At 37.2% G+C, this 25,045-nt stretch overlaps 1 protein-coding gene across 1 annotated transcript in view; it reads right to left on the bottom strand.

Moving 5' to 3' along the window:
- XPR1 (xenotropic and polytropic retrovirus receptor 1) overlaps window positions 1–25,045 on the bottom strand; it is a 141,703-nt gene that overhangs the window by 55,505 nt on the left and 61,153 nt on the right. Inside the window, exon 3 of the mRNA XM_080908461.1 lies at window positions 4,546–4,647. Within this exon, the coding sequence (XP_080764587.1) occupies window positions 4,546–4,647 (102 nt within the window). The remainder of the gene's footprint in view (window positions 1–4,545; window positions 4,648–25,045) is intronic.

Here is a 25,045-nt window from a genome sequence, read left to right as displayed (position 1 = left end):
TGTTATGACACCCTTCCTACCCCTGACTTTATTGGGGAATTTCTTTCTCTGCCTTCTGTGCTTCTTTCTCTCCTACCCAGTGTTAGGAGGTTGAAAGAGAAGAAGAGAGGTGGAGAAGGGTGGAAGAAAAAGGAACCTCAACATAGCCAAAATCTGGCTACAGATGTCATTTGTGTTTCAGATAATTTTACAATTGTTCTTTCTATTTCTGTGCAGAATGGCATTAGAATTTTGATAGCATTGTACTGGGTGTAAAGATTGCTTTGGCAAGTATGATCTGCTAGTAAGAGTAATAATTCTGCTAACTCGTGAACATAAGATTGCTTCTCTCTTGTCATGTTCCTTCTTCACAGTCTCACTACACAGCTTTGGCGTGTGCAGTGAGCATATGCCTGTCCTGTTCTCACATCCATCTCCTCTTCTCCCACCCTTTCTGATTTGCGGTGGTAACTGTGAGGGGACTGTATCCCAAGCTCTTTTTAAGTGAGTTGACTATTGGCTATAGGATAGCTTTTTTAATGCTTTCTTTTATATCTTGCTACTTTGCTACATTTATCAAACCAAGAGTTCTGGTAGAGTCTTTAAAGTCTTTCCAGTGTAGGATTACATCATCTGCAACCAAGGACAATTTGACTTCTTTATTTTCTCTTTGAATCCCTTTTCCTTCCTCTTGTCTTAAAGGTCTGGCTAAGATTTCAAGCACCACACTGAATAAGAGTGATAAGGGGAGATGCCCACCTCTCACTTAAGAGAAAATGCTCTCAGTTTGTCCCTATTCATTATATTGGCTATGCATCGGTATACTGCATGCCACCTTCATTGTGCTGAGGTACAATCTTTCTATTGCTAGTTTGCTTTATTCAGGGTTTTTATAATAAAGGGATGCTTAACTTTATCAAAGAATTTTTCTACATTTATTGAAATGATCATGTGATTTGGGGCTCTTGATTCTATTTATATGCTACTGAAACATCCTTGCATTTCTGGAATGAAACTAACTTGATCATGCATGAACTTTAAAAGGTACTGGTGAATTTGGCTTGCAAGTATTTTACTGAAGATATTTACATCTATGTTCATCTTGAAAACTGGGGTCCCTCATTTTTAAAACTCCCCTCTTTCCCTGTGGTCTTTCAATTGTGAAAGCATTTTTTTACTATAAATATAAATAATTGTCCTTTTAAAATTAAACAAAAACATACAGTAAAAAATAAGAAAATAATTTATGTCAGGTTTTCAATTAAAAATGGCTTCTTACTTTTAACAAGTGGAATTCATTTAATTATCTTATAAGCAAGTATATGTAAGCTTAAGAAGGTTAAGCCATTTTTTTAAATCTTAAAAGTAAACAAAAACAAAAGGTTAAAGAATTAGAAATGTAATTAATTGATGGAATTAGTACATTTATTTTTGGCTTAGATATGATTAGAAAGACACAAAATTGGGAAGTATTGGAATGTTTGTATCCTGGATATGTGTCTCTCAAAGGCTGACCATCTTTAGGAATTAAGTAATCGCTGAGACCTGAAGTGGAGAAGGTGAGCTAATAAAAATAAGCTCCCATAGGTGGCATGCACTACAATGCCCAGCACTGGAAAGCACAGGGTGGATCCCTGGGTAAATAGTGAGACCTCCTCAATCCTCACCAAAACTCATGTACTACTAGCAGGTTCTCTTGGGCTTGAGTGTCTGAGGACTGCAGTCTATAAGACAATCTGTGGTGCAGGAAGCAGCTAAATAGGGAGGAAAGTGATACTGTCTCCAACAACTGCCAGATTCTATTTCTGCCAATCATGTTTTCATATTACTTACCATTTCCTGACCTGGCAAAAAATTCAGTGACTATCAATTCGTACCCCAATGGCCCTGCCAATTACACTCAGATAAGTCATTAACACACAGTATCCAAAAAAATTTAATAATAGCTAACCCAAAATAACTTTTGAAAATTGACCTACTCAAAAGATATCACATTTTAAACTGAATCTTGCAACCTAATAGGGTTAAGACCAGTGTTCAAAGCCAATTTGGGTTGGTTGTGGTAGTACATGCCTTTAATTCCAGCACTCCGAAGGTCGAGTTAGTCCAAACCTGTGAGTTCAAGGCCAGCCTGGTCTATATAATAGCAAGTTCTAGGACAGTCAGAACTACTCAGTGATATCCTATCTTAAAACACACACACACACACACACACAGATAAACACACACAAACACACACACATACAATTTTGTAGACTATAATCAGCATCTTAAAAATCAATCAGTAAAAGAAAAGTATAAAAACAAAATATATTAAAAGCAGATAAAATACTGTTTGATTAAAAAACATTTAAATTATTTAAACATTTGTGCATTCACACTCATAGGTACATTTAAGTACTCATGAAATATGAAGGTCTAGCCAGGTGTAGTGCATGCCTTTCATCCTGGCAGAGGCAGGGATATCTCTGAATCCACAGAACAAGATCCAGGATAGCCAGGACTACATAGAGAAACCCTGTCTTGAAAAACTCAACAACAACAACAAAAGAGAACATCTGTATATTTGTATGCTTAGTTGTAAAGTAGATTTTTTTTTTCAAAAAAATTTTCTATTGCTAAGAGTAGATATTTATTTTTCTTTGTAAATGAAGAAACACTATCTGTTGCAACAAAAACTAGCAATTTAGATTTGATCAGGGATCCCTTCTAAAAACATCCCAGTAAAAGAAAAATGTTAGTAGACCTGACATTAAATACTTTTCATTTACAAACTTAGATCTTACCTAACAGCATTTTCCTAATGTATACACATTCTTTCCAATGTTCTTCCTTCTATATCATGGTACCAAAATACCAGATAAAAAGCAGGAGGCAAGATCTGTTCTGGCTCAAGGATTCAGATTTGAGCCCAGCAGTGGGAAAAACAGCAGAGCAGTGTGAGATGGAGGCTGTTCACATCACCCAGAACAGGAGGTAGAGAAAGTAGACCGAGGCTACTTGTCAAAGGTCCACCCCCAGTGGCCTGCCTGCTCTGCTGTCCATAATCCACCTCCTGATTCCACAGCCTCTCAAGACAGCACTCCACTCAGAAACAAACGGTTACATATAAGTTTGTGAGAGGCAGTTCAGATTCAAACCAGTGACTTCCCACAACAGCTACTTTTCTCTCTGTCTCCACAGCTGGTTCTTCCTTGGTTGTCTATTTTGAAACTGGAAATTCTTTCTGCACAATTCTCTCTTGCAGACCTATCTATTTTCATGCTTTCAAACATGCTGGGACATATAGTCATAGAAGCTTACACTGAGATTTACTAATGTGGAGAAAATTCTGGGCAAGTATGACCAGGAAAGAAATACATCAAAGTAGAGTGGAACCCAAAATGGACTGTCCACATGGGTAATTAAGTCACCAGGGTTATGCATAAAGTTGAGATAAAACTTTAAAGGAGAGCTGGACATCTCCATCCTTAGGGAGCAACCAAGAGTTCAGCAATAGCAAATACATAGGAGTATCCAATTTGTATTACAACCAGATATTCAAAGATTCATTTTGCAGAAGACACAGCAGTGCTAATGTTGAAAAACAATGGCTGTCATTTAGTTACCAAAAAAAAAAAAAAAAAAAAAAAAAAAAAAACCAAAAAACAATGGCACCTAAAAGAACACTGGATCTAGCCTTTTAGGGTTTTGGCTTCTCTCCATTCAATCTCCCACTGTGTCATAGAAGAATATACAAGACCATCTGAAAGCTGCTGAAAGAACAACTGAATGATTCTAAAAACTGTACATAAGCTAGAAGGAAAAACTCATTCTTGTTAAAAAAAAAAAAACTAAAAAAGCCATGTGAATAGTTATTCCTGGATTAACCCATACGAGTGGGGTTTTTGTTTTTGTTTGTTTGTTAATGAGTACAACAGCACTAAGACTTTAAAAGGTATTTGCCAAGAGAAGAAAGAAATTCATTATTGATAGTTACATTCAGCAGGTGCTTCAAAGCAGGAAGGGGTAAATTCAGCAAGGGAATACAGATGAAATCTTTCTGATCTGATTCTGTACACACAGAACTATCTAATTATCAACTAGGTTCCAGATTTGTGATGCCTAAGGCAATGCTCTAGGCAATTCATTATAAGGACATTACTTTATTAATCTCTATTTAAAATACATTAAAACATAAACTTTAAACAAGCTACACATACTTTAATACTTTTTAATACTTTTTTTCTCAAACTCCAATAGCACCTTGTAGATGACACTCTGGGGACCAGGACTTTTAAGAGATAAAGATAGTGTTCTAGCTAATGAAAGGGCATAAAGTTAACCTAAGCAATAATCTGGAGGTGGATAAAAAGATCAAATCAAATCTATACCTCTGAAGGTCTTACAACTGTAAGTGAACCTAGGCAGCTTTATATAAAGTGTAAACACTAAGGTGTCAGACATGCTTTTAATCCATCCAAACAAACCCATTATTGCAGCAGAAGCTAGCATAGGGTAACTTCAAATGACACTGAACAAGTCTGAGGACATCCTAGAATGTTTCTTCTCTTTTTGACTACTCACCTGAATAAAAGGTGTTGATTTTGGCAAGTTCCTTTTCACAGGTTTGGAAAAACTTTTCTTCAAACTTGGCAAAATATCTCTTAACTGTATCCTCATCTGTAACTGAAAAGCAAGAAAAAAAAAAAAAACATTCAAATTTAGGGCAGAAGGCCAACTGGGGAAAGTGGAGTAAACATGAGACTGATGCCTGTTGCAAGCACCTGGAATGGGAGGAAGCGAATGCAGACACACTACTGCTATAATAAAGTCACCACTTTGAGAAGAAAAATGCTCAGGACTTCGTTCAAGGGCTGGCAGTTGAACTGGGTAGAATTCACTTAATCAAAAAGAAAATTAAAATGTTTCAGAGAAAGAAAATACAACAACAAAGACATGAAGAAGAGAAAGTGCAGCGTGTTTCCAGAAAACTCTGCTAGATTTGTGTTTTATGCTATGCCAGTATTTACGTATGCTATCTTAGCTGTAGAGAGAGGGTGGTGTGGTCTGACAGGTCCACAGTGTTGGTCAGTCAGAAGCATCCCAGTAACACAGTGACTCAAACAAGTCACCTATACCGTGGGTAAATGACAGCTGACACCTAGAAATGCCATCTTGTCACTGTGTGTAATATGGCTTATCAGATCTTTCTGTCTTGTGGGATCATAAATATCTGTATTATAAATCTAGGTATTTTTAAAACATCAGGTGGGCTAATGATATATGTCTTTCCATAGGTTAGATCTACTTTGTAAGTTTTGTCCTAGAAACTACAAACTATTAAATCTACTGAAAATGCAGAATAAAAGAGCTTCAGGGGCCTCCAAGACCATTTTTTTTTCATGTGAGATTTAACTAGACTTCCCAGATGTTAACCAAAATATAGAAACTTTCCATGTTTAGACTTAAAAAACTTTAATTTAAGATGTATAGAAAAAAAATAGGCTCCTTTCCATTCCCAAGGCCCTAGAATGTGAGTGCAATCCCAGAAACCTTTAAATAGTCAACCTGTGTAAAAATAAATGAAATGACATTTCCCTGAGAAACAAGATACACACAATCAGCACTAGAAATACTTTAAAGAGAGATAAAAGGGCCTAACAGTTTTAAAGGGTTGTCATATCTGACCAGTGAGATGTCTCAGTAGGCTGAGTTGCTGGCCAACAAGGCAGATAGTTCCTGTGGTACAAACAGGAGAGAGAACAGACTCTTCCAAGCTGTCTACATGGTGGCAAATGTGTCCCCCCTAAATAAGTATAATAAAAGAACTTTTAAAAAGGTTATCAAATCTACTCATTTAATTTAAGTCTAAGCATACAATATGGAAGTTGTCTTGATTCTTCAGGAATACATGGAAAAATAACTCATGTTGTCATGTAAAGGAAGCAATTAAGGTATAACAAAAGATAGCTGCTCAAGGTCACTGAGAACCATTTTCTTTTCAAAGCATAAAGCAGGCCCCAGCTTTTGAAGGAAGCTGACCCTGAGTTAAGGAAATGCCATGGTAACAGATGCTGTGCTTAGAATAGCATCTTGCTCCAGCTAATTGAAAATAAGAGCAATAGGTTATTTTCCTACATTTTTCATTTTAATTTTACTACCTATTGTTAAAGAAGAAATCTCCAAAACAGAGGGTCTTACTTATATTTTCTGTACTTCTCTACTAACATTAAGATAAAGTAGCAAATTCCAGCAAGGTAATTTAAGTATAGCTTCTATTCTTAAGAATAATTTTAAATACATTAAAGTTTATATAGAAATCACACATACAGAAATATCAAATTGTGTAAAATATTGCCAAAGACTTGGAAATGAAAGCAACCATCTATGCATTAATTGTGAACATTCTACTTTCTTACTTCAATGGCTATTTCATCTAAAACACAGCAGACTGCTATCTATTCACAAACAACAGGCACAAATCCTAACAGAATACAGTAAGGTTTTTAGCAACAAAGGGAAGTCAGAATTGAGAGTAGAGAGGAGATGTGTAAGTAACAGCAATGGCAGCTGCGCAGAAGAAATCAATGAATGCTACTGCTATTGTCCTCTCCGATTTCAAAGACAAAACATGGGTAGAAGGTTAGAAAATGACAGAAAGAACAGAGACGCAAACAGACTTGCACATAAAAAAGTGGATTATACAGAAGTCTCTTGTAAACACTACAGAAAATACAGAAACCATAAATAAATGACTAAAACATCTATAAAAGAAAGTATCTCACTTTAAAAATTCCATATGTGCAGTCAAAAAAGAAGCAGGAGAGAGCCAGCTCACCACCATCAGGACTCACAGCCTGCCTGCAGACTGCTAAGCACCCAAAGGAACCTCAGGAGGATCTCCCTACTGAGTCCACTGGTGAGTAAAGGCTTCCTCTCCCCTGACTATCTGGGGATAGACCTCAGGGAACTCTCTGTGCTGCTTGGGAACAGACTGTTCCCACCCTCAACTTTGCCCAGAGTCAGAGCCAGCTAACCACCACAGCCTACCCACAGAGAGCTGAACACCCAGGACTAATCACTCTCCTGAGCTCACAGGCCCACAGATCCGCACGAGAGATAAGCTCCAGTCACTGACAACAAGATCATCTAGTATCAATGATAACAAGATGGTAAAAGGCAAGTGCAAGAACTTAAGCAACAGAAACCAAGACAAATTTGCAATATCAGAACCCAGTTCAACCGCCACAGCAAGTAGTGGATATCCCAACACAACAGAAAAACAAGATTTGGACTTAAAATCATACCTCATGTTGATGATGGAGGGCCTTGAGAAGCACATAAATAACTCTCTTAAAAAAAATACAGGAGAACACACATAAACAAGTAGAAGACCTTAAAGAATAAACACAAAAATCAATTAGAGAGCCACAGAAAAACACAACCAAACAGGTAAAGAAATTGAAAATAGAAATAGAAACAATAAAGAAGATACAAAAGTAGACAACCCTGGAGATAGAAAACCTAAGAAAGAGATCAGGAGTCATAGATGCAAGCCAAGCATCACCAACAGAGTACAAGAGATGAAAAAGAAAATCTCAGGCAAAAGATACCATAGAAAACATTAACACATCAGTCAGAGAAAATGCAAAAATAAAAAAAGCCCCTAACCCCAAACATCCAGAAAATCCAGGACACAATGAGAAGACCAAACCTAAGGATAATAATAGGTGTAGAAGACTCCCAACTAAAAGGTCAGAAAATATCTTCAACAAAATTATAGAAGAAAACTTCGCTAACCTAAAGAGCTGACCATGAACATACAAGAAGCCTACAGAACTCCAAATAGATTGGACCAAAAAAGAAATTCTTCCTGATACATAATAGTCAAAACACCAAACGTTCAAAACAAAGAAAGAATACTAAAAGCAGCAAGGGAAAAAGAACAAGTAACATATAAGGCAAACTGATCAGAATTACACCAGACTTCTCAACAGAGACTATGAAAGCTAGAAGATCCTGGACAGATGTCATACAGACCCTAAGAGAACACAAATGCCAGCCCAAGTTACTATATCCAATAAAACTCTCAATTACCATAGATGGGAAAACCAAGATATTCTAGGTCAAAACCAAATTTACACAACATCTGTCCACAAACCCAGCCCTACAAAAACTAATACATAAAAAACTCCAACACAAGGAGGGAAACTACACCCTAGGAAAGCATAAAAATAATCTCCTTGCAAATAATGCAAAAGAAGAAAACCACACAAGCATAATTCTACTTCTAACAACAAAAATAGCAGGAAACAACAATCATTATTCCTTAATATCTCTTAACATCAATGGACTCAATTCCCCCAATAAAAAGAGATAGACTATCAGACTGGATGCATAAACAGGATCCAGCTTTTTGCTGCATACAGGAAACTCATCTCAGTGACAAAGACAGACACTATCTCAGAAGAATAGGCTGGGAAAAAACTTTCCAAGCAAATGGTCCCAAGAAACAAGCTGGAGTAGCCATTCTAATATCGAATAAATAAATTTTCAACTAAAAGTTATCAAAAGAACATAGGGAAGGACACTTTTTATTCATCACAGGAAAAATCTATCAAGATGAACTATCAATCCTGAACATCTATGCTATAAATACAAGGGCACTAACATTCATAAAAGAAACTTTACTAAAGCTCACAGACTATATTGCACCATACACAGTAATAGTGGGAGACTTCAACACCCCACTCTCATCAATGAACAGATCATGGAAGCAGAAACTGAATAGAGCCACAGTGAAACTAACAGAAGTTATGAATCAAATGGATTTAACAGACATCTATAGAACATTTCATCATATATACCTTCTCAGCACCTCATGCTATCTTCTCCAAAACTGACTATATAAACAGGCCTCAAAAGATACAAGAAGATTGAAATAATCCCATGCATCCTATTAGATCACCATGGACTAAGATTGGTCTTCAATAACAACAGAAACAACAAAAAGCCCACATACACATGGAAGCTGAACAATGCTCTACTCAATGAATAAATTTAAGGTGTTTTAGAATTTAACAAAAATGAAGGCACTATATACCCAAACTGATGAGATACAATGAAAGCAGTGCTACGAGGAAAACTCATAGCTCTGAGAACCACTAAAAATAAACTGGAGAAAGCATACACTAACAGCCTGACAGCACACCTGAAAGCTCTAGAACAAAAAGAAGCAGATACACCCAAGAGGAATAGATGGAAGGAAATAAACTAAAAGCTGAAGTCAACCAAGTAAAAACAAAAAGAACTATGCAAAAAAAAAAAAAAAAAAAAAAAAAAAAAAAAAGATCAACAAACCCAGGAGATGGTTCTTTGAGAAAATCAACAAGATTGATAAACTCTTAGCCAGCTAATTAGAGGGCATAGAGAGAATATCCAAATTAACAAAATCAGAAATGAAAGGGGAGACATCACAACAGAAACTGAGAAAATTCAAAAAATTATGAGATCCTACTACAAAAGCCTATACTCAACAAAATTGGAAAATTTAGAGAAAATGGACTTTTATAGACAGATAGCAGGTACTAAAGCTAAATCAGAATCAGATAAACCATCTAAACAGTCCCATAATCCCTAAAGAAATAAAAGCATCCGAAAAAGCCTCCCAATCCCCCCAAAAAAACAAAAACAAAAAACCTAAAACCAAAACAAAAACAAAAAACAAAACAAAACAAAAAAACCCTCCAGGACCAGATGGGTTCAGTGCAGAATTCTAGAATTCTACCAGGCCTTCATAGAAGACCTAATACCAATATTCTCCAAACTATTCCACCAAAAAAGAATTAAAGGGAACACTACCCAACTCATTCCTCAAAGCCACAATCACACTCATACCTAAATCACACAAAGACCCTACAAAGAAAGAGAACTTCAGACCAATTTCCCTCAGGAATATTGATGCAAAAATACTCAATAAAATTCTTGCAAACCGAACCCAAGAACACATCAAAATGATCATTCACCCTGACCAAGTAGGCTTCATCCTAGGGATGCAGGAATGGTTCAATACATGTAAATCTATCAACGTAATCCACTATAAAACAAACTCAAAGGGAAAAAAAAAAAAAAAACATGATCATCTCATTAGATGCTGAAAAAGCATTTGACAAAATTCAATACCCCTTCACATTAAGTCTTGGAAAGATCAGGAATTCAATACCCATACTTAAACATAGTAAAAGCAATATACAGCAAACCAGTAGCCAACATCAAACTAAATGGTGAGAAACTTGAAGCAATCCCACTAAAATTAGGAACTAGACAAGGGTGCTTACTCTCCCCCTACCTATTCAATATAGTACTGGAAATCCTGGCCAGAGCAATTAGACAGCAAAAGGAAGTCAACGGGACACAAATTGGAAAGGAAGAAGTCAAAATATCATTATTTGCAGATATGATAGCATATTTAAGGGACCCCAAAAATTCCACCAGAGAACTCCTACAGCTGATAAACAACTTCAGGAAAGTGACTGGATATAAAAACTCAAACAAATCAGTAGTCTTCTTCTATTCAAAGGATAAACAGGCTGAGAATGAAATTAGAGAATCAATACCCTTCCCAATAGTTACAAAGAGTATAAAATACCTAGGGGTGACCAAGCAATCTGTTTGACAAGAACCTCAAGTCTCTGAAAAAGGAAACTGAAGAAGATCTCAGAAGATGGAAAGATCTCCCATGCTCATGAATTGGAAGCATCAACATAGTAAAAATGGCTACCTTGCAAAAAACAATCTACAGATTCAATGCAATCCCCATCAAAATTCCAACTCAATTCTTCATAGAATTAGGGAAAAAATTTGCAAATTCATTTGAAATAACGAAAAACCCAGGATACCAAAAGTTACTCTCAACAATGAAAGAACTTCTGGGGAAATTACCATTCCTGACCTCACCGTATTACAGATCATTCGTGATTAAAAAAAAAAAAAAAAAAAAAAAAGCATGGTATTGGTACAGAGATAGGCAGGTAGATCAATGGAACAAAACTGAAGATCTGGAAATGAACCCACACACCTATGGTCACTCAATCTTTGACAAAGGAGCTACAAACATTCAATGGAAAAAGGACAGCCTTTTCAACAAATGGTGTTTTGTTCAACTGGCAGTCAGCATGCAGAAGAATGCAAATTGATTCTTTCTTATTTCTTTGTATAATTCTCAAGTTCAAGTGGATCAAAGATCTCACATAAAACCAGGTACACTGAAACTAATAGAACAGAAAGTGGGGAAGAGCTTAGAACACAAAGGCATTGGGGAAATTTTCCTGTACAGAACACCAATGGCTTATGCTCTAAGATCAAGAATAGACAAATGAGACCTCATGAAATTGCAGTTTCTGTAAGGCTAAGGACACTGTCAAGCGCACAAAATGGCAACCAACAGGTTTGAAAAGATCTTTACCAATCCTACATCTGATAGAGGACTAATATCCAATATTTACAAAGTTAACTCAAGAAGTTAAGACTCCAGAGAATCAAATAATTCTATTAAAAAATGGAGTACAGAGTCAAACAAAGAAATCTTAACTGAGGAGTATCAAATGACTGAGAAGCACGTAAAAGAAATGTTCAACATTCCTAGTCAGCAGGGAAATGCAAATCAAAACAACCCTGAGATTCTACCTCACGCCAGTCAGAATGGCTAAAATCAAAAACTCTGGTGACAACAGATGCTGGTGAGGATGTGGAGAAAGAGGAAGACTCCTCCATTGTTGGTGTGGTTGTAAGCTGGTGGTGTAAGTGATTGCCAGACAACCACTCTGGAAATCAGTCTGGCGGTTCCTCAGAAAATTGGACATAGTACTACCTGAAGAATCAGATATACCCCTCCTGGGCATATACCCAAAAGATGCTCCAACATATAACAAGGACACATGCACCACCACGTTCACAGCAGCCTTATTTATAATAGCCAGAAGCTGGAAAGAACCCAGATGTCCTTCAACAGAGGAATAGATACAGAAATTGTGGTACATATACACAGTAGAATACTACTCGCTATTAGAAACAATGATTTCATGAAATTCCTAGGCAAATGGATGGAACTATAAACTATCATCCTGAGTGAGGTAACCCAGTCACAAAAAAAAAAAAAAAAAAAAAAAAAAAAAAAAAAAAAAAAACCATGGTATGCACTCACTTATAAGTGGATACTAGTCTATAAAACTCAGAATTTCCATGAAACAATTCACAGACATTATGAAGCTCAAAAAGAAGGAAGGCCAGAAGGTGGATGCCTCAGTCCTTCTTAGAAGGTAGAACAAAACACTCATGGGAGAAAATACAAGGACAAATAGAGGAGCAGGGATTGAAGAAAAGATCATTCAGAGACTACCTCACCTGAAGATCCATCCCACATGCAGCCACCAAACCCAAGCACTATTGCTGATGCCAAGAAGTGCTTACTGGCAGGAGCCTGATATGGATTCCTTCTCAGAGACTCTGCCAGAGTCATACAGATACAGTTGAGGATGCTTGCAGCTAACCATCAGACTGAACATGGGGACCCCAATGAAGGAGGTAGAGAAAGGACTGAAGGAGCTAAAAGGGTTTGCAACCCCACGGGAAGAACAACATTATCAACCAACCAAACCCTCCAGAGCTCCCATGGACTAAAACACCAACCAATGATCACACATAGACCCATGGCTCCAGTTGCATATGTAGCAGAGGATAGCAGTGTCTGGCATCAAGAGGCCTTTGGTCCAGTGAAGTCATGTTTTCCCATTTCCCAAGGGAATGCCAAGGTACTGAGGTAGAGAGGGTGGTTGGGAGAGCCATGATTGGTTCATGGAAGCAAGGGAGGGGGAGGGGGGATGGAAGTGGGGGGAAAAGGGGATAACATTTGAAATGTAAATACAGAGAATATCCAAGGGGAAAAAAAAAAGAAGCAGGAAAAGGAATTTTGTATGTGCAGCATTTGATAAAAGATTCATAATCAAAATTTACACTAAGAGTGGAAAAATGGCCTGGCAACTAAAAACACAAGTTCAGTTTTCTAAAACCCATGCAAAATTTATTTTAGAAAATGTTTATAAGTCAATATTAAAATGATTTTTAATTTCTTAATAAAATGGGTCATTTAAAGCAATTAATAGAAAAATGACAAATGGTCTCAGAAAAATGAAAGGAGGCTCAACATCAAAATTCCAAATAAATTCAAGATCTAAAATAAAATTTCACTGTCAGATTGGGAGTGATTTTAAAATAGTAATACCGCTTTGGCAATGATAAGGGTAAATCAACACTATCGCTCTTTGTCGATAGCTATGTGAATCTGTAGTCTCTATAGTAAGACAGTTTGGCAGTAGCTATCAAATGTTCAATATGCTCAATCCTACTCATAGAAAAGACACTCTAAAGGAATCTACACAAGATAATGTTATCTGTCCAGATTTCATTCGCCATTTTTTTAATAATGAAAGAGAAGACAAAGGGGTACAGTAGTTACACCACAGCAGTAATCTTTAAGTATACATGGCTTTCTTAATGGTAGCTCCAAGGGGGTCAATTGTGTCAGATAAGGCTGAGAACTCCTTCGTGGACACCAACCATCAGAAACTGACTAACGAGGACCATGAACACAAGCTTTGTACTATCTATGAAAAGTGAATGGCTACAGAAGTAATGGCTGATGCTCTGGCTGAAGACTGGATGGGATGTGTGGTCCAAATCAATGGTGGGAATGACAAACACAGTTTTCCCATGAATCAGGTTCCTGACCCATAGCTGCCTGTGCCTGCTGCTGAATCGGGCATTTCTGTAATAGTCCAAGGAAAAGTGGAAAGAGGAACGCACAAATCTGTTTGTGGATGTCAACTGAGCGTTTTTAACTTAATTGTTGTTCAAAAACGGGGGGTTTGGGGAAAGCTATTCTAGGACTGACAGATATTACTGTGTCTTGGTGGATAAAGCCCCCAAAGAGCCTGCAGAATCTGAAATTTTTTTCACTCTTTCTAAAGTTGTCCTCCAATATTGTCTGAAAGACCTTAAACAATAAAAGCTAAGAAGTCCAGGACCAAAGCACCTAAGTAAGGTTCATCATCTTGTAACTCCACATGTCCAACAATTGGGTGCTCTCCAAGAGAAGGATGCACTCCCAACCTTCAGCCCCAGGACTGATTGAAGCCAAGAAGCTTCACCAGAATCCAAGCCTTGTAGTATTTTGATCTTGATCTCTGAGCCTTTAAAACGAGAGATAGTAAATGTCTTTTGCTTATACCTCCTAGCCTGTGACCTTCTGTAATAGCAGCCTGAGCTGACTTAATAAGTCAAATGTGTCCTAAGCTCAATAATTAGTCAGCCCCCTACACACCACACACACACACACACACACACACACAAGCCCTAAGCTTAATTCAAAGAGAGTTAGCATGAAAAAAAGTACAAATCTTGGTAAGACATATCAATATATCTTATGCTGATTAGCATTAACATAACAGGAAAAAAGTAAAGTGTGTAAAAAATTGAGCACTGATAAAGAATGATTTAGAGAACACTGATGTAGAGATCCCTTTGTTCTGGGTTAAGCATCAATTATGCTAATACAGAGAATCTAATTGCTATTTCTACAGATGTCTATACCTACTTCACATTTGTGGATGACAGTTTTTCATCCAGCCTGCCATGTTCTTTAAGAATACCAATCAAGGCAAGCGACTACTGCAGCTCATAATCACCATCAAGTGCTTCACAACCACTCTCAGGAATACTTTAACTTTATACCAAAGAGGCCATATAATCTTTTAATGCAGGACCTGGGTTAGCTAGAACAACACCAAACCTGTCAAGTCCAACTTACAGCTTCTGTGATTCTTCTTCATTTCTGGTGTTTCATTAAATGTTTATGATATTCTTATACAAAGAGCAGTCTTAATTTCCAGATTTGTGAGATACCTAAGCTATAGACTTTGTCTTTATCATTTAAGTTCTATGTCAAACATATTACCAGCATGTGCTTATATTATTTCTGAAATGTAAATGTTGAAATTATATTAATATTATGGAGACAATTTATTTTGTGATACTTTATTAACGATAAAAGTCAACACCTGATGAGGGAGTGGCTCAAAAGATAAAGCCATGTAAGCCTGAGGATTGACGTTTCAATCCCCAGAGCCCAAGTCAAAGCTAGGAGAGTCTGACTGATGCTTTATCACAGCTCCTGGGAGACAGAAAAAAAGACTTCTGGGGCAAGCTGGCTACGAGACAAGCTGGAACTGGTGAGGACAGCTTACAGGAGTTGGTTCTTTCCTTGTATCACATGGGTTTCCAGAACCCAACTCCGACGATTACTGGTCAGCAGTGAACATCTTTATCTGACAAGCCTCTTGCCCTCACCTGCTGTGAATTTTTTTTTTTTAAGGTATTATTCTCAATGGTGGAAGATCTGCTTTCTAGAGAACTTTTTGGTTGTCATAATTGACTTAACAGTTTACTATATTCTAATGGGTAGAGGCAGAGAATACTGCCAAAATATCCTTCAATGTCTAAGACAGCAATCCTTCCCTGACCTGTCCCTTGAAAACAATAGCTCCAAATGTGTGAGGCTGAAAAACTCTGCTTTACAGCAAGGAAGCTTTACTAAACTAGTGAGGGGTCTCAGGCTTACACATAACAATCCAAGATCCGTACTCAAGAGCGCACTCCTTCTGGAGGCATTAACTTTAATGTCACCATGACTACCTCTGCATTTTCACCGTAGTCTACTTCTTAGTTTATTCTTATGAAAAAGCTTTAAAATTTTTATACATGTGATGATCAAAAATAGAAAGAATACTTAGTGTTACTGGTTTCATGTTTTTAAGAAAACTAGTTGGAGTTTTTAAGAGTGTGAAATTCATAACTAGGAATAACTAACTTGAAATTCTATTTTTTCCCAGAAACTACACTACATCCACAGATGGGAGGATAAATTATAAAATGCACATTGCAAATAAAGATTCCAAAGATAAAAATACTCCTCTAAAATCATTGGTGTAGTAGAAATGAGAATAGATTGGAAGTTATTCATTCAACAACACTAAGTCCCTCTTACACACCAAGTAATGTGGCAGGTGTGATCAGCAAACTACATTAATTCTGCTCCCAGAGAGTACAGCCTACCTAGGGAAAAGATGCCAATTAATGTTAATATGAATTTTGAAGAAAAGGCAAAAAAGAAAAAAAAAAGCTTCAGTAGTGAGACCATATCAAGTCTAAAAGACTGGGAGAGAGATGTGGGGGTTTCTAAAGAAGTGTCCTCAGAGATGAAGTCTGCAGGACATTTAGTCATTCACTGGAGCAGCAGAGGGTCCAAGCAGCAAGAGCAGCATCTAATAGGATGGATGATAAAGTAAATCTGAGAGACCAAGTTTGTGAGGGGACCCGTTGAAGCCAGGAGGCAAGCAAGGCCTGACCAAGCAGGGCCTCGGGAAGACTAGCTTTCTTTCTAAGAATGATTACCACAGAGGGGTAATTATGAGCAGATATGTTTTCTAAAGGAGAGCTAGGGAAGACCAATCAGGCACAGCACAGAAGAAAACACGAGGGAGACCATGGCAGCCTGAACTACAGGAGAATGAGAAGTGGAGCACTTCAAAATTGGGTCCGTAGGGCTGGGACTGGGGTGCAGGGAATGGGTGTGGTGAACGGACCTCTTATCTGTTCCTTTTCTCAATGTAGCCACACTGAATAAATCCTATCTTTGCTTCAAATTAAGAGCTATTTTACAGATAAAAATTAACATTTTTCACAACAGGTTTTGTTGCCCATTACCTAAGAGTCTGATGATTCGCTATATTCTCTCTTTTAAAAAGGGTGAACATTTAAATAGTTAATCTCAAAAATTCTCTCTTATCTTCAAATTTTTAATTCCATAATTTAAATTGCTAATTTGTGCAAACTGATCTGAATTCTGCCTGGCTTCTGTGGCCCTAAACAGGAATCTCTGAGCCGAGTCTGTCTTTGAAGTTTTATATCACATAAAATTTTTACCAAATGTGGTTTTAAATATACTTGGCAGAACACAGACCAAAACATCTTTGAAATCATACTAATGATATATAACAAATGAAATTAATCTGTGGTAGCTTTAATACAATCTAAAATATTAATTATGCTAATAAATATGCGCCCAATATCTGCTAGACAAACAAGTATTTCATGTGAATATATTGACAAATACATCCACACTCGATCTTAGCCAAAATGCCGAGAAGCGATGATAAATACATCCAAACAGGGCGTCACTCAACAGTAAGATGAGCTGGTGAGCCAAGAGACGCTCACAAGTATTTTGCTCTTGTAACCCCTATATTTCTGAATATATTTTACACATTTCTAAGCTAAGAAAGGATTTTTAACATATTTAAGTAGTTAGAGACAATGTAATTTCTGTTGGATTGTGATTAAAATGACACTGTGAAAAAAGATATAATGGAATTTAAATGCCACAGTAATTTCATCACTACTACCAAAATTCACTATTACATTCAAATACATAAATAAAAGGACCATGGACACAGGTCAGCAGTAGAGGGCTTGCCAATCAAGCCTAAGGCCTTCGGTTCAACACTCAGTACTGTTTAAAAACCAAAAGCACTTGTCAAACACAGGAAAACAAAATTTTTTAGAACTGAAATTTATACGTTTTCTTCTTGAACTTATATTTCCATTCTATTTAGATTAAAAATTTTATGTTAATATATTTTTATGTTTAGCCATTTACTAAACATACCACCATATTTCATGGACATTAAATATTCATACAAATTAAAATTTAAATACCAAAACTTAACTACTATGTTTTAAATATTAAAATTTCTCTTGCACTGAGCTAACATAATTATTAGAATGTACTATATCAAAGTAACATTAATATTTACAAATATTAAACATAAAATGGCATCACTGAAGATTTGAAAATAAATCTCATATTGAAACTGATAGAGCTCCTTCTCCAAACTCATTCATAAATTCTTTGCTGAGTATCATATGGCTACCAAAGAGATAAATATTATATCACTTTTAAGAATAATGGATATTATATTGCCAGCACATTATAAATAGTGTGGAAGATCATCTATCTCATTTTGGAAATTGGATCCATGTGAGAAGCTTTGTACACATGAATGATTAGTATATGCAAGGTAAACACACAGAGTCTCATAGAACAGTACACCTAAAAGTGTTGGGACCTTGCCCACCAAAGATTCAATTGTTGAAGCTCCAATCCCCAATATATCATTCAGAAGTGGGTCCTTTACAATTAGTTGGGTTTCAGTACGATCAGAAGGGCAGAACTCATATTAGAAAAAAAAAAAAAAAAAAACACAAGATTACTCTCTGCTGGCACAAACCAAGGACATGTCATGTGACAACATAACCAAGAAGAGGGACTTACTTAACTAGAACCATTTCTGGTACCCTGAGATTTTCGACTTCCAGTCCCCAAAACTATAACAAATAAATGTATGTTGTTTAAGGTAGTAAAAGTCTGTGTGTTTATGCTGCCATTTCACTAAATGTGTAACTAAGAAAGAGCAAGAAGAATTTTTAGGAGCCAAAAACATGGAGAAAACACCTGCAAGTGTAGTGAGCACTGAAACAAAGGAGCACACAGCAAAGGTGCTTAGAGACATGCTGCTGGTGAAATGACACAACTATCCAAACTAAACATGTTTAATGGGGTAAAGATCCACCTCACTGTAGATGATATGACATGCTTTCTGTGAAGGCGCTTCATGGACCACACTGCTAGGAACACTGAGTAGAGAGGTTCATTCTTGCCTGCTGCTTGCATTCATTTGTTCCTTCCATTTTATATGCTAACATAGTAAGCCTTTAGTAAACCCCCATTTTACTTGGTTATTCAACTTGTTTTCAGTAAATGAGTACACCTTACTGCCACACTGGAATGTATGTAAGCCTTGAGTCCATGCAGAAGAATTGATGTCTACCTCCAGATTAAGTCTCTGTTACCAAATAAATCAGTTTGTGTGCAGACAAGTTCGAACTAAGAGCTTAATGTCCATGGTTAGGCAACTTATGCCAAAGACATAAAACTATATAACCTGGCACCCAGATTCTTTCTAGAAGACTAATGTGAGCATATATTTATATCTGATAAGGCCTAGGACAGACCATAGTTGTTCCAATCAAGATTGCCCTTAATTTGAGAAGGGTACTTAATCCTACTTTTTGCTTCATCGATTGATCTCAAGTTAATGAAATACAAACGGGAAGGGCTGTGACGCTTATCTTCACTGACTCTTCCATAAAATCAGATCTTTTGCTTAATGTTTAGAAAGCATCAGAATTTAAAAAAAAACAGGTAACAAGATATAAAGCATTAATATAATTTTGAGTAAGCAAAGGGATAGGAGTTCTTTGAAAAAAGATAAAACCTATGCAAATGAGTATCTAAAAACAAAGCAAACACACAAAATCCCAAAATGTATCCTTAACCAGAGAGTCCTAGATGGAATTCAAGGATGTTTTTCTTAATTAGATGTAAAACACTGTATACCCTAAAAACTGTTTAATAGTTATTCATTTACTCCAGAAAGCACTGCTCTGGTCACTCAGGTCTCTCCGAGAAGAGGCAGCAATGCTTCACTGGCCTGTGGTGCCTGGAACAGGTGAGCATCAGCAGACCAGAGCACTCGGCTCCCTGCTATGGAGCAGCAAAGTGTGGCTTTCCTGAGTTTATGGATGATTTCAGCTGTGGAACTTAAAGTGAGCACCTTTAATCCCAGCATTTGAGAGTCAGAGGTAGTAGACCTCCTTGAGTTCAAGGTCAGCCTAGTCTAAATAACTGTGTTCTGGGCTAGCTAGTGTGTACACAGTGAGCCTGTCTTAAAAACAACAACAAAACCTACTAATCATATACTCAACAAATGACTAAGCACTCTCATGCCTGGGTATCTAGGGAAATAAGATGAATTCGTATAAAAACATGTACATAAATGTTTAAAGTAGCTTTATTCACAACCACTGAAAACTCAAAACAACCCAAATATCCTTCAGCAGGTAATTGGATCAATGGATACTATGATGACTAAAAGAAATGAGTTACTGGTAAAAGCTCACGTACAAACCTCAAAGGAATTAAGCTGTATAAAAATGCAAGAATCAGAGTTATACATTGTAATTCTCCATTCTGATGTTATTTCTACAAAACTACAGTGATGAACAACCTCAGATGTTTGCAAAGGGATAACTCAAAAAGAGCTTCTGTATCTTCGTTGTCTATATAGGTTAAAATCCATAAATTACAAGAAATAAAAGCTTAATTTTACTGTTATGCTTACTTAAAAATATAAAACCTTGTCAAAAGTCAAGCAACTATAGTATCAGTGTATCTGACTATAATTTCAAGATGCTACTTCCTAACAAAAAAAGGGTAGACGGGAGGAATGGGGAAAGCAGTGTAAGTCTTCTCTTTATAAAATGGCTTGTTAGGTATAGACAGTTCAAATTTTCCTCTGTCTTATCAGCTTACAGTGTTGAAGAGCTCCAATATTTACTGCTTACTGCCTTTACATGTGCAATGTCTCATGATCTCTTTGCTCTAGTTCATTACTTACAGGGTGCTCCTAGGTTTCCTACTCTGTTCCCACTGTTTACCATTTGTTTGCTTCCTCTACAGTCACCTACAGAAGCATCACCAGGGGTGCTCCCAGCTTCAACCTTAAAGGATTCCTTTACTTTTCAACACTCAGACCCAAGCTAGCATCCTGCAGAAAAGGACAAGTGCTTTCCCACTGGTGTTGTTTCAGGTCTTCAGTGTGTCATGTTCCCAACTCCAGATTCTCACATACACTTTTTCTTTATTATGAAAAAGTTCCCAGCTATTCGTAGCTAATTCATCCTCCAAGTGTCAGCTAAAACATATATACCTTAAGGCAACACTCTCTGACTCTCATACATTATATGAAATTCTCCTGTTAAAACTCATGTTCTAAACCAGGCATACTTTAATTCCAGGGCAGGAAACAGCAAGTGAATCTCTGAATTCAAGGCCAGACTGGTCAACAGGGAGTTCTAGGACAACCTGGTAACATCAGAACCCAGTTCTCCCACCACAAAAAATAGTGGATATCCCAACTCACCAGAAAAACAAGATTTAGATTTAAAATCATACTTCATGATGATGATGGAGATCCTCGAGAAGCGCATAAATAATACACTTAAAGAAGTACAAGAAAGCCAAGAGAACACACACAAACAAGTTGAAGCCCTTAAAGAGGAAACACACACACACACACACAAACACAAAAATAACTTAAAGAGCTAAAGGAAAGCACAGACAAACAGGTGAAGAAATTGAAAACAGAAATAGAAACAGAAGAAATCACAAAAGGAGATAACCCTGAAGAAATATGGCTGAGAAGCACCTAAAGAAATGTTCAATATCCCAAGCCAGCAGGGAAATACAGAGCAAAATAACCCTGAGATTCCACCTAACACCAGTCAAAATGACTAAGATCAAAAACTCAGGTGACAGCAGATGTTGGCGAGGATGTGGAGAAAGAGGAAGACTCCTCCATTGTTGGTGAGACTGCAAGCTGGTACGACCACTCTGAAAAATCAGTATGGTGGTTCCTCAGAAAATTGGACATAGTACTACCTGAAGACCCAGTTATTCCACTTCTGGGCATATATCCAAAAGTTGTTCCAACATATAACAAGGACACATGCTCCACCATGTTCATAGCAGCCTTATTTATAATAGTCAGAACCCAGATGTCCTTCAACAGAGGAATGGATACAAAAATTGTGGTACATATACACAATAGAGTACTACTCAGCTATTGAAACAATGACTTCATGAAATTTCTAGGCAAATGGATGGAACTTGAAGCTATCATCCCAAGTGAGGTAACTCAATCACAAAAGAACACTCATGGTATGTACTCACTTATAAGTTGATACTATCCCAAAAAGCTTGGAGTACCCAAGAAGCCATCCACAGGACTTATGAAGCTCAAAGAGAAGGAAGGCCAGAAGGTGGATGCCTCAGTCCTTCTTAGAAGGTAGAACAAAGCACTCATGGGAGGAAATAAAGGGACAAATAGAAGAGCAGGGATTGAAGAAAAGATCATGTAGAGACCACCTCACCTGGGGATTCACCCCACATGCAGCCACCAAACCCAAGCACTACTGCTGATGCCAAGTAGTACTTACTGGCAAGAACTTGACATGGATGCCTTCTCAGAGGCTCTGCCAGATCCATACCAATGCAGAGGAGGATGCTTGAAGCTAACCATCAGACTGAACATGAGGAACCCAATGAAGGAGCTAGAGAAAGGACTGAAGGAGTTGATGAACATGGGATGTTCTTCATGGGATGAACAAAATTAGCAACTAACCAAACCCACCACAGCTCCCATGGATTAAAACACCAATCAACGAGTTCACATGAAGAGACCATGGCTCCAGGTGCATATGTAGCACAGGATAGCATTCTCTGGCATCAATGGGAGGAGAGAACTTTGGTCTAGCAAAGTTTCATTTTCCCAGTGTAGGGGAATTCCAAGTTGCTGAGGTGAGAGAGGGTGGTTGGGAGAGGGAGCACCTTCATGGAGGCAATGCGAGGGGGAAGTGAAATGCAATTGAGGGAAAGAGATAATAACATCTGAAATGTAAATGCAGAGAATATACAATAAAAAATAAAATTAATAAATTTAATATTATGTTTAAATAGAAAAATAAATAAATAAAGCTATGTGACCACATCCATCCAGGAAATAATTAAGCATTTTATCTAAAGCATGGAATTGACACTAAATGGTTTTTAGAGCCCTTTGCAGTGTTTTTATTATAATAGTAAAGATTTCATCATTTCAAATACTTAGAATTCAGTGGTGGTATATAATAAAACTATTCTGAACAAAATCTATCATTTATTCTTATTTACAGATTTGTTTTTCCCAGGCACAGTGGTGCATACCTTTAATCCCAGCATTTGGGAGGCAGAGACAGGTGAATCTGTGAGTTCAAGGCTAACCTGCTCTACAAATTGAGTTCCAGGACAGCCAGGCCTACACAGAAAACCCTTTATTAAAAAAAAAAAAATCACTACATATTAAGATTTTGGTTAGTGATGGGCCACATATAGCACAGTAGACCCAGATGTTACTGCTTTGTGTATTGATTGCATTATACCTTTTGCCATTATTTGAGTGCCCTCCTACTTATAAAAGTTCACTGAAAACCTTTTCTACAGTGTTGCTTATATCTCTGTGAGTACCCACCCAGTGCATGTGTGCATATGCTTCACAGTATAATCTCGGGTGTTAGTTCTTGCCTTTATCTTCTTCCTGTTTTGAGACAGTATCTCCTGTAGTTCCACCCATTCTGTCTCTGCCTGTCACCTCACCTGCCACAGCAACACTGGAATTATAGGAACACTGACTGCATCCAACGTCACATGAGTTCTGGAGACAAGCTCAGGTCCCACACTTACATGGAAGTGTTTCACTCACTGAATCTTGAGTTTTCTTCATTTTTTCCAAAGAGTACATCAAGTAACTGACCTGTATTATCTATGTTTATTTAAGTAATCTTATAATAATCTGCACAATGAGATCACCTCATGGCACATTTCTCAGAAGTATTTCTGCTATTAGAACAAACATGCAAGATTAGACAGGTGTGGTGGCACATGCCTTTAATTCCAGCACTAGGAGGCAGAGGCAGGTGAGACTCTATAAATTGGAGTGAGACTTTGAGAGAGACAGACTGACCAAGACAGAGACAGAGGCATAGATAGAAAGACAGATAGAGAGGCAGAGGAAGAGAGAGATGTGCGCAGGAACTGTACTTTTAAGTTCTGGTATTGTTTTACTATTTAATAAAGGTACTTGAAACATACTTAATAAAACATATTTAATAAAAGGTACTTGAAACATAAGAGGCAGGAAAGATGGTCCAGGGTTAAAAGTACTTGTCTTGCAGAGGACCTTGGTTAAATTCCCAGGATCCAGCTGTCAGATCACAACCATCTAGTTCTAGGGTATCTGATGCCCTCTTCAGAACTCTTCATGCACCAAGTATATCTCGAAGGCAAAACACTCACACATAAAATAAAAATAAATTTTAAAAAATTTAAGATAAGGTCTCACTATATAGCCTTGGCTATCTTGAACCTCACTATGTGGACAAGGCTGGCCTTACACAATTTCAAAATAATAAATAAACCCTTTAAAAATCATACTTGAAATAAAATTATGATCAATACTTGATTAACGACTCAAAAAGATTTTACTCCCACTTATATTTCACTGATTTATTAAACCCAAAATTATTCTAGTTTAAAAAAAAAAAAAAGAGGATCAAACTCAGTCTTGTCTTCCCAACTGAATTAACAGATGTGCTTAGCTTTGTTTGGAATACATGGTACTTGATGGAATTGTTTAGCTAATATTTTCTTTCTTATGAAATCTGGTGTTAATTGGAAATCATTTTTTCTTAAGTCTAAACAAGTTAAATGTCTAGAGAGAACCATAATGTAATACTCAAATCTGTTTAAAACCATTTTTGAAACACTATTTAATCAGTTTTCAAATACACTTGAACTATTAAATACAGAACAGACACAGTCTGTCTAACAATATGTACTTCTGAACTAAAGTGTGTATCTGCACTCTAACAGACATTACTGAGAGGAACCACAATCCCATGAGTAGTCAAGGTAGGTAACTAGCTCATTCTACTTGAATCAGGGTCACTTTCTGGTCACAAAATAACATGTTCATTGCTAAGATGACAGACCCTAGGCTGCATGCATTTCAGTTTTGACTACTCACAGCTCTTGACCATACTCCTGCATATTAATTTCCACAACACCAAAACTCACTGTAGGTGCTTCTGTTGTTAAAAGATGATGTCCCGGGTTTTGGCACCAATGCTAGGAAAAGGATGAAGTGTGTGTGTGTGTGTGTGTGTGTGTGTGTGTGTGTGTGTGTGTAGGGGAATAAGGCTCATGCAGGTGCAGCGAGTCCTGGGGGCAAGGGAGATGCCTCTGGGGATCCATGTT

This window comes from Micromys minutus (assembly GCF_963924665.1).
Source record: "Micromys minutus genome assembly, chromosome: 1".
NCBI classification, from domain to species: Eukaryota; Metazoa; Chordata; class Mammalia; order Rodentia; family Muridae; genus Micromys; species Micromys minutus.
This window is presented reverse-complemented; position numbering and strand designations above follow the sequence as displayed.